Source organism: Panthera leo, chromosome D3 (assembly GCF_018350215.1).
Source record: "Panthera leo isolate Ple1 chromosome D3, P.leo_Ple1_pat1.1, whole genome shotgun sequence".
In the NCBI taxonomy this organism is placed as follows: domain Eukaryota; kingdom Metazoa; phylum Chordata; class Mammalia; order Carnivora; family Felidae; genus Panthera; species Panthera leo.
The window spans coordinates 10,799,164-10,809,274 of record NC_056690.1 but is presented as its reverse complement, the minus strand read 5'-3'; the positions used below and the strand labels follow the sequence as shown (position 1 = coordinate 10,809,274).

Here is a 10,111-nt window from a genome sequence, read left to right as displayed (position 1 = left end):
GCCCGGCTCGGGGAGCCCCGTGAACCGCGCTGTCGCAGCTCCAGGGTGCAGACCCCAGGGACGCCGGGACGAGGGAGTCCAATCTGGGCGTGCTGGACTGGGAACGAGGAGGGGTGGACGCAGAGCGCGCTCCGGGCCTCGGGCAACTTCTGCAAGTTCCGGGGATGGCGAATGGGGCAGGGGTCCCTCTCCCGCCAGGCCTTGGAATCCTGGCCCCCAAATATTTACGAGAAGACAGAGGAAGGGAGATGCAGTTCTGAGATCGCGCGGCCCGCGCCCCCAGCCCCAAACTGGAAGGTAATACTTACTTAGCCTCCGAACCAGGTACAAGCTAATACTCAACAATACTGATGCCTTGTTTTTTTTGCTCTGTCCGGACCGCAACGCTGTAGCCAATTTAGATATGCTATAAATTTAAGAGGTTGCCATGGCCACCGCGCGCCCATTGGCCGCCGGGCCCCCTACGTGCCGCGCCACGTCACCAAATCTGAATAAGGATGCGCGAATTAGGCGGCGGCCAGACAAAGATGAGGATCGGGACCGCTTGAAAGTGGGGGAAAGTGCCGGCGCCTCCGCCACCGGGGAAAGCCGCTCCGCAGCGCCGAGGCCATTCGCCACCCAAGACAGCTGGGGGAGCCGGGAGCCAGCGCTGGGGCGCGCGGCCCGGGGCATGAGGCTGTGAAGGCCACCCCTCCCCACCCCACCCCCGGCAGCCCAGCGCCAGGCCAGCGATCGTCCAAGGACTTGACCGGCTGAGTCTTGGTCCGGACCGGACTCGCCCGGCGGCGGCCGAGATAAGAGGCGGAGCGCAGCAGCGGGGCCCGGGGGCCCGAGGGCCGGGGGCCCAAAGGGAGGGCAGGGCGGCCCGAGCCGCCGGGGCGCTATGATGGTGCACTGTGCCGGTTGCGAACGGCCCATCCTCGACCGCTTTCTGCTGAACGTGCTGGACCGCGCGTGGCACATCAAATGCGTTCAGTGCTGCGAGTGCAAGACCAACCTCTCGGAGAAGTGCTTCTCGCGCGAGGGCAAGCTCTACTGCAAAAATGACTTCTTCAGGTAAGAGGCCGCGCCGCCCTGCTGCCTGCGCGCCCGCCCTGCGCGCGCTCCTCTGGGGCGCCCGGGCAGGGGGACACCGCCAAAGCAGCCTCCTTGGGCTCCCAACCTTAAACGGGAAGCGGGGCAGCCCACTGCTCTCCTCCTGCCCTTGGTCCGGGAAGGCGCCCGAGCCCGGGCGGAGTCAGAAGAACGCTGCTTCGCTGTCTCTAGTTCGCTCCTCCAGCCCGGCCTGGAGCCGCGGTGGGGCAGGGGCGGAGAAGCCCTGAGAAACTTGCTCGCCACCCATCTCTGCCCCTTCCCCGCAGCTGCGACCCCAGGGTGGAAGTTCAGGCCCGGTTCTGAGAGAGGAAGAATTTTTGCCTAAGTTAGGGACTGCTGGAGGCTTCTCCCGGCCGGCAGAGTGCGGGAGCCCAGGGGCTGACCTCCCGCAGGCCAGGGCCCCAGAGCCCTCCTGGACAAGCCGAAACTTCCCAACTCCGAGGGGACTCGGTCAGGAAGATCTCCTCTGATGACGGAGGGAGGGAACCTTCTCCTCCTTGCCCCCACCCCACCCCCAACTCCTTAAACATTTTCTCCCGCGTTGAAGTGTCCAAACGAAATCGAAGCTGAGAATCAGGACCTCCAGGGTCCAGTCTGCGATGTGTCACCTCCCTTTGCCACCCACGGATCACTTTTCTGGGCCTCAGTTTCCCCAGCTGGGAAATGCCAGGGGATGACCTGAAAGGCTGTGGGGTTTTCGGCAGCTCAGCCCTGCCTGCTTCCGCCAGGCGCCCAGAGCCGGCTTTGTGCGTGCGAATTCCCGGGCACCAAGGGAAGGGGGGCGTGATTAACGCCGCGGAGAAAGGCTGTTCTCCGGCCCCAGCAGCCAGGCACCAGGGAATTTGAACGGGAGAAAATGTCAGCCTCGGCTTTACACGTGTAAACTCCCTGGCTCCGGAGGCCTGAGGCCCCTAATGTGGTGCTGCTTTGCAAAGTGCCTAATGATTTTTGATAAGGTGCATATGGCCAATTACGCTGCCGGATAAGGCCAAAAGTGACTTATGGCTTCTAATGCCCTCACTACATCAACGTCACCCAAATTCGCCCTGTTTAGAGACATGGGTATGAGTCGATGGGGGGCCCCAAAGTCCTGGGTCCTCACTCTCCCCCTCGACCCACACCTCCCCCCTCCCAGTGCTGGCCTGCACCACCCATTTTGGGGGGAGGCTGGCCTTCTCCAAGCGCTCAAGGAAGAAAGAAAAGGATTTAGATCAGGAACGCGGGAAAGGGGGGATTTGAGAGATCCTGTGTACTGGCCGTGCAGGTTGAGGATTGCCTTCTGGTTACATTCTCCCAGCTCCTGCCAGGGCCAGAGACTGGGGACAGGGAGGGGCGGGGGAGACCCGATCCCTGCTTTCCGGAGACCATCGCTCTGAGGCCCTGCTGTCCACAGGCTCCCAACTAGCTGCAGCGGGTCCCAGAGTGGTCCCGGACCGGAAGGCCTCCAGCGCCCGTGGCACTGGGAGTCAGCTAAAGGTCCCTTCCTCCTTGCTCGGGTCCAGCTCCGAAGAGCTCCCCACCCCGTTGATAGGACCTGCCATCCGGGCCCGTCTGGCCTTACCCGGGCCCCAGCAGGCTGGAAAAGCATCCAGGAGGCAAAGGAAGGGGTGGTCCAAACCTGGCTTGCCGGGCTTAAAACGCCTCCTAACTTGGAGATCCGAGTTTGCCTCAGGAGAGCAGCCGGGCGGATCTGGCAGGGACGGGGGCTGGCATCTCGGGGTGCTCTGGCCTGTGTTTGGCTCAAGGCTCCAAGCTGTGTGTGGACAAACCTGAACAAGGCACGCGACAGTCGCAGCCCCAAGCACAGCCCGGGACATTTGTCTCATCTCTCTTGCGCTAGTCGGACAGCATAGGATTGGGGTCTCGTTTGACAGATGTGGACGGGGCGGGGGGGGGGGGCTTCTGAGAAGCTAGGGCGTGTGGGAAGAGGTCAGGGGCTCGAGGGAATGGGACGCCGGGCTGCTCCGAGGTGACAGGCCACGTTGCGTTCCGCAGGCGCTTTGGCACTAAGTGTGCAGGCTGTGCGCAAGGCATCTCACCCAGCGACCTGGTGCGCAAGGCCCGCGGCAAAGTGTTCCATCTCAACTGCTTCACCTGCATGGTGTGCAACAAGCAGCTGTCCACGGGCGAGGAGCTCTACGTCATTGACGAGAACAAGTTCGTGTGCAAGGATGACTACCTGAGCTCCTCCAGCCTCAAGGAGGGCAGCCTCAACTCAGGTAGGAGCCCTCCTCCCCTGCCCAGCCGGGGGCCCTGAGACCCTGCGGCGCGGCCAGCCCGGCCCTCTCTACTTTGCACCCCACCCCCCGCCACCCCCCCCCACACCCCCGTGTGCGTTCTGTGCCAGGCTCGGCGCTCTCCGCTCCCACCAGGCATTTCTGGGGCAAATGGAAGGGGCGGTGAAGGGGGACAGCATCTGGAGTCTGTCCCCCCCGGATACGGACTCCCGGCTCTTTCCCGCTCTCCTTCCCTGGAGGGACCTTTTCCGAGCTGCCCTCCTCCCCCAGTTTGGAACCACACGACTCCCCCCACTTTCCGAATCTTTTCAGCTCCTGGTAACTTCAGGCCGCTCTGGGAGGACGGTCAGTGGGGTCTGGAGGAAGGAGAGAGGGGAGAAGGCGTCTGTGGCCTCCTCCCGGTCCCCTCTCCGCGAAGGCCAGGCTCCCCCAGAGGGCGTGCCTGCCCCTCACCCAGGCCATAGCCGAAAAGCGCTGGAGAGGGCTGGAGAAGGGTCTCTCCGAAGGCCGGGCCCCGCCTGGAGGGAGTGGGCGGGCGCCGGGCCCCTGGGGGAGGGGCTGTCGCAAGGCTTGGGGAGGAACCCGGCGCGGGTAGCGGCGCGCCGGGGTCGGCGGGAACCCGCTACCCGGTTGCAGAGACCTTGGGCCGCCGCTGACGCCGGGGTCCTCTTCCCGCTCTGTGCGCCCCGCAGTGTCATCCTGTACGGACCGCAGTTTGTCCCCGGACCTCCAGGACCCTCTCCAGGACGACCCCAAGGAGACGGACAACTCGACGTCGTCGGACAAGGAGACGGCCAACAACGAGAACGAGGAGCAGAACTCGGGCACGAAGCGGCGCGGCCCGCGCACCACCATCAAAGCCAAGCAGCTGGAGACGCTCAAGGCTGCCTTTGCCGCCACACCCAAGCCCACGCGCCACATCCGCGAACAGTTGGCGCAGGAGACCGGCCTCAACATGCGCGTCATCCAGGTGCGGCTGGGCCCGGGTCGCCCTTTCCCAGCCCAGAGGAGCCCCGGAGCCAGGAGGCCCACGGGAGCCTCCCACCCAGCCTCCTTGGCCAAGAGTGCGCCGAGCTGGGGTCTGCCGAAGGGCAGACTCTGTGCCCGAGGTCAGGGCCGGCTGGTCAAACTCCTAACCGAAAGATTCTGCAAAGCCCCGCTGACCTCCTGACGGCGCGATCTTGGGCGGGTCACTTCACCCCTCGGAATCCCGCCCCCTCCCCGTTCAAGGAGTTTTAAGCCTCGCTGGGGTACCCCCTCCCTTCCTCTCCTATTTCGGAGCGGAGAAGAAGGCAAGGTTCTCCACGTGCCCTCTCCCTGCGCCGGTGCGCGGGCGGACGGACAAACGGCCCGAGCCCGGCTGGGGAGCCGAGGGGCCGGGACCAGGGCCGTGCAGGGCGGGAGGCCTTTATAAAGCCGTCAGGCCGAGGGCGGGCCGAGGACCAGGAAGCCCAGGTCTTTATGAGTCGCCCCACGGGTCCGCGAAATCCTTCACCCTTGGCTGGTTCCCCGAAGCCCCTCTCCACCTCTCCTGGCCTAATCCGCCCGCCCCCGCCCTGGGCAGTCTTGGTGAGGAGGCTATAGAACCCAGAAGGAGCGGCCTGGGCAGGAAGGAGAGGGCACCCCGGATCGGAGCTCACAGTCCCTGCTCTGTCCCAGGTGTGGTTCCAGAACCGACGGTCCAAAGAACGCAGGATGAAACAACTGAGCGCGCTGGGAGCCCGGAGACACGCCTTCTTCCGGAGTCCGCGGCGCATGCGTCCGCTGGGCGGCCGCTTGGACGAGTCTGAGATGTTGGGGTCCACTCCGTACACCTACTACGGAGGTAAGGGCCCCCCCCCCACCTCGGAGCGCGCTGCCCTACACCCAGGCCCGTGCCGTTCTGGGGGTTGAGGACGCAGGTCCGGATCCCGGGCGCCGTTGGCCGCCAGGGACGCCCTCCCTCCCTTCTACTCACGCGGGACGTACATACACAATCACGAACACACCTTAACAGACGCACAGCAACGTAGGCGTGTGCACTCTCCTACTCCTGGACCCCAAATCAGACACCCATACAGCGACACACACAGATGAACACCCACGCACCCACGCAGGACTCATGGGTACACACTCCCTTGCACACACACTGGAGTTCAGAGACCTCGTGGACACAAATCTAGACACATGATCCCACACAACAACACACAGGTGGGTGCCACTCCCCAGTTACATTCAATGACAAATATACCCAAAGAAACGCACAGGCTCACACACTCCCAAGCGTCATGCCAAGGCGAGCGCTGGCAAATCCACCTGCCCCCTGCACCAGCCGGACACACAGCCTTCGTGCTCCCCTTGCCCCGTGGCCTGGTGTCCCTGGCCCCAGCGGGAACACAGGCACTGGAGGGCAGCGCGGGCAGTAGGGATGGAGGGGTCGGGATCCATCCATGGCTGTGCTGTGCCCCCTGGGCGTCTGGAACTGTCCGCCAGGATGCCGGCCGGGCGCTCTGGGCAGGACTCCCGCGCGCTCTCCAGCTCCAGGCACGCCAGTGGTCATTAGGGTTGCAGTGACTAGATAGAATTGGACGAACCCGGTTCCCCACTCCGGGTCTTTGGAGCTGCAGGGGGCCAGGAGCTGGACTCTGCAGACAGAATTCTGCTGTTGCTGTTACCGGGTTCAAGGCCTGGGTGAACTCTCCTTCTGGTCACTCCTTTTCTTCCTTCCCTCCTCTTCTCCTTCCTCCCTAGTCTCCTCACCACCACCCCCCCCCCCTTCCATTTCCTTGGCATTTGCCTGGCGACCCATTCCAACCCCCCACTGCCCTCCCAACTCCCTCACCAGGTCCTGCGCTTCCCCAACCTTTGGGCTCAAGGAAAACACCTCCCGCTTCTGTTTGTTTCTGAGCCTCTGAATTTGGAGAGCCCCCAGGAGTGCCTATGCCTCAGACACATCTCTGCTGAGTTGCTCAGTGCCACAGGCCTGTGGGGGGCTGGTGTCCCGGATTGGGGAGAGGTGACTTTTCTTAGAAACGTGGGTTTGGAGGCAATGCCGAGGCCCGCGGGTGGGCGCCTGGCACGCGGGCCGACCCAGGAAGGAAGGCTTCCGCACATTGTGCGTCTAGGAGGTTAGATCTCACCTCCGGCCAGGGCCGCCAGAAATTGTGGGCATATGGGGCCGCTGTGTTCTGGGGAGAGACTCTGCGGTGGCAGGGCCCTGACTGGGGGGCTGCAGACGCCCAGGACGGCTCGGATGGTGGACGTGTCCCGGGGTCTTCAGTCACCAACTCTCTCTACCTATCTTTGCGTCCTTCGGCTCACGATCTCCGCCCGGCGCGGGGAGATGGTGGGGCGGTGCCGTCCGGAATTTCTCCCCGCCTGGGTAATTAAGCGAGGTCTCCCCGAGGACTCGTGTGCCCCCACCGGTCCCGCTGCCTCCTCTCCCCGCGCGTCTGCTGGATGGGGCGGGGGCCTGGACACGCGGGCCCCTCTTTCTCCAGGAATGGGGGGCAGGACCCCCGCCCCCCCAGCCCCAGGGAGGCAGCCCCGCCTAATCCGCGCTGGGAGATCCCGGCGGCGGCGGCCGGCAGCGGGCGAGAAAGGGGCTGGGCGGCGGGGCCGGCGGCTCCCCGTGGGAGCGCGGACAAAGCCCCAGCTGCGGCTTTTGTGCCCTTTTCAGACGGCGTTTGTTCCAATTACCTCCGGCCCGGCCGCCATATGGGCGGAGGCGGCGCGCTGCGCGCGGGGGCCGCGGCCCTGGCTGGCTTGCCGGCTCGCCCCGAGCCGCGGCCGGCCCCCATCCCCGTCCCTCAGGGGCCCCAAGTTCGCCGCTTCCAACCTTTCTCTTCGCTTTCGGGGAGAATGGAACGAGTGGTTTTTAAAAAGTTAATTGGCCAACGCTTTAGCTGTTGCCGAAACCGTCGACAAGCCGCGCGCCTCCGGGCACCCCCATTTGGACTGATTTTGGGGTTTGGAGAGGGAAGGGAGCCGGCGGCAGGGGACGTCCCGAATTCGCCCCAGCGACGGAGACCCCCCAAGACGGAGTGCGAGGGTGGGGGGGCGTGCAGAGGAAACCCCGGCTTGGGGGCGCGCTGGTTTTCCCACCGCACAAAGCGGGTTATTGTCACCGGTGGCCGCTACAAGGTGCTCCTTCCGTGGGGTCCCACACCTCAAACCTTCACGGGCGGAGGAGGGGAGGAGGCTGCCTGGAAAGACCCAAGCGAAGGGGTTCTGGAAGGAGGTGAGAGGTGATGCGGAAACAATTTTCTTGAGAACCAGGGGGGCTTGTCACCGGGAGCCCCTGCGCCCCCTGGTTTTGGGGGGGAAATGCGATGTGTGCATTTTTCTGGAGAAAGCCCATAGCTATCACCAGATTCTCAGAAGCACTCAGTGTCCCCAAATGTTTCCGAAGCTGGGTGTCCTGGCAAACCGCCCCCCCCCCCCCGGGGTGAGACTGAAGGCCCCAGCCTTCCCGCTGAAGTACCCACGAAGCGTTGGACGTGACCAGGCGAATACCCTCCCTCCTTCAAGTTCCGGCTTCTAGTGAGGCCGGCACAAATGGTGGGACCCCCACATTCACCCGGAAGGTCCAAGGGCTGTGTTTGAGGGGGCGAAGGACCGGCCAGGGCCGTGGGGTTCCGGGGGCTGTCAGAGTTCTGGTTGCCAGGTCCCCAGGCCAACTCCTCAGCCCTGCTCTGCTGCTCAGGCAGGGGGCAGGGGACCAGGTCCGGCTTCTTCCCCCCTCCCCCTCCCCAGGTCGCCGTCCCCTCTCAACCATTTGGTGCTCTGGTCTCTGGCCACCCCAGCATCCCCCACCCAGCTCTTCTCCGGTCTCTCTGACTCATCTGCCGGGTCTGTGGGCGCCTCTGTCTCTCCTGGCCTCCCCCTCTCCCCGGCTCTCGATGGGTTTTTCACGGTGTATCTCTAACCAACGGTCCATCTCATCCCTTTCTCTGTGCTTATCCTAGGCGATCGCCCTGGTCTCTGTCTCTGCCTTGGGCTTGGTGCCTCTGGGTCTCTTTTCCGACCTGAGTCTGCGGACTCCCTCCTGGGTCCCCTCTTCGCCCCCCTGCCACACTGTTCACTGCCCATCTCCCAGTGACCCTGTCTCTGGCTATTTCCGTGTCTCCGGCTCTCGGTGGATCTCCCCACTTCAAAGGCACCATCTCGGATGGTTCACTGACTCTGTGTCCACTGTTCTCTGTCTCTGTCGGGGAACCTCTGACTTTGAAGTCACGATATTTTTCTGTCTGTGCTTCTGGCTCTGGTCCTTGTGTCTCTCAGCCTGGGTCCCTGGGCCTTCGGGCAGCTCTCATGGTCTCTCTCGGGGACGCTTGTCCCGGGTGTGGGGGGGGCGGGGGGAGGTGTCTGTGTCCTGGTCTGCCAGCCGCCCTCTCCCTTGGTCTCCTCAGGCCTCCCCGCGGGGCTCGCCAACCTGAGTCGGTGTGCGCCCCCCCTCCCCCCGCGTCCGTCCGTCCGTCCGCGTTCCTCCCGGCCCGGCCGCCTCTGACCTGTCCCTGTCTCCTCCCCGCCCCCTCCCGCAGACTACCAAGGCGACTACTACGCGCCCGGAGGCAACTACGACTTCTTCGCGCACGGCCCGCCGTCGCAGGCGCAGTCCCCGGCCGACTCGAGCTTCCTGGCGGCGTCGGGGCCCGGCTCGACGCCGCTGGGCGCGCTGGAGCCGCCGCTCGCCGGCCCGCACGCCGCCGACAACCCCAGGTTCACCGACATGATCTCGCACCCGGACACGCCGAGCCCCGAGCCGGGCCTGCCCGGCGCGCTGCACCCCCTGCCCGGCGAGGTGTTCAGCGGCGGGCCCAGCCCGCCCTTCCCCATGAGCGGCGCCAGCGGCTACAGCGGACCCCTGTCGCATCCCAACCCCGAGCTCAACGAGGCCGCCGTGTGGTAAGGCCGCGGGGCCGGGCCGCCCCGGACGCAGCCGCCCGAACCGCCACGCCGCCCTCAGGGGTTCCCTCTCGCGTCCGCGCGCAGCGTCAGCTGCTCCTCGGCGGGGCGCGCGGGGGGCGCCCCGGTGTCCACCCCGCGGGGCCGTCCCGGCGGCGCGAGCGGTGCTCGGGACCAAAGTCAATCCTGCGGAGGGTCGAGAGATTTCGAGCAACGCCCTAGACTTCCCCCGACCCCCGCCACCACCGCCTCTTCGGACCGAGAGAGGGTTGAGGCCCAGCGGCGAGGCTGACGTTCCCCCCTCTCCGCCATCCGAGTGGCATTTGGTAACCTTATTTCTCACTCTGCTTCCCCCCGTCTTTAAAACAAGAGGATCAGAAAAAGAGAGAGATGGAAGGGAGGGCGAGGGAAGGGAGCAAAATGAGGAAGAGAGAAGATGGAGAGAGAGCGCGAGAGAGGAGCGCGCTCGAGGGGTGGGGGGGTGTCGCCGGGAGGACGAAGGATCCGCCTGCGCGTGGGCGCCCCCTGGTGGCCAAACTGGAGGATCAAGGTCAGCTTTCCAGGAAGGGGGCGGTCCGGACCTCGCGGCCCCGGGCCGGGCACACCCCCCGCATCCCCCATCCCACCCCCCCCCCCGCCCGCTCCACCCCCCACCGTCTCTCCACTCTTCCTTCCTTGGACATTTATTGTGAGCCCGGGGGTCCAGGCCAGACTGGAACATTCGCCCACCCTGCTCTCCCCGCCCTGGCAAGGGCGAGGCGCCAAGATCTCCGGGCTCCGGCCCACAGACCACCCTCCCTGCCCGGGGCCTGGAGGCTGGGTCGTCAGGATGTACAGTATTATACTTTTTTGGAAGTCGAACGCTTCTAGTTTCCTTATTTTGTATAAAGAAG

At 65.1% G+C, this 10,111-nt stretch overlaps 1 protein-coding gene across 1 annotated transcript; it reads left to right on the top strand.

Annotated features, from left to right (window-relative positions):
* Positions 1 to 883: 883 nt before the first annotated feature.
* On the top strand, positions 884 to 9,222 carry LHX5 (LIM homeobox 5). The gene is made up of 5 exons (XM_042911318.1): positions 884 to 1,056; positions 3,091 to 3,314; positions 4,025 to 4,302; positions 4,992 to 5,157; positions 8,855 to 9,222. Exons 1-5 carry the CDS (start codon positions 884 to 886, stop codon positions 9,220 to 9,222), a joined length of 1,209 nt encoding a protein of 402 aa, XP_042767252.1.
* Positions 9,223 to 10,111: the final 889 nt, after the last annotated feature.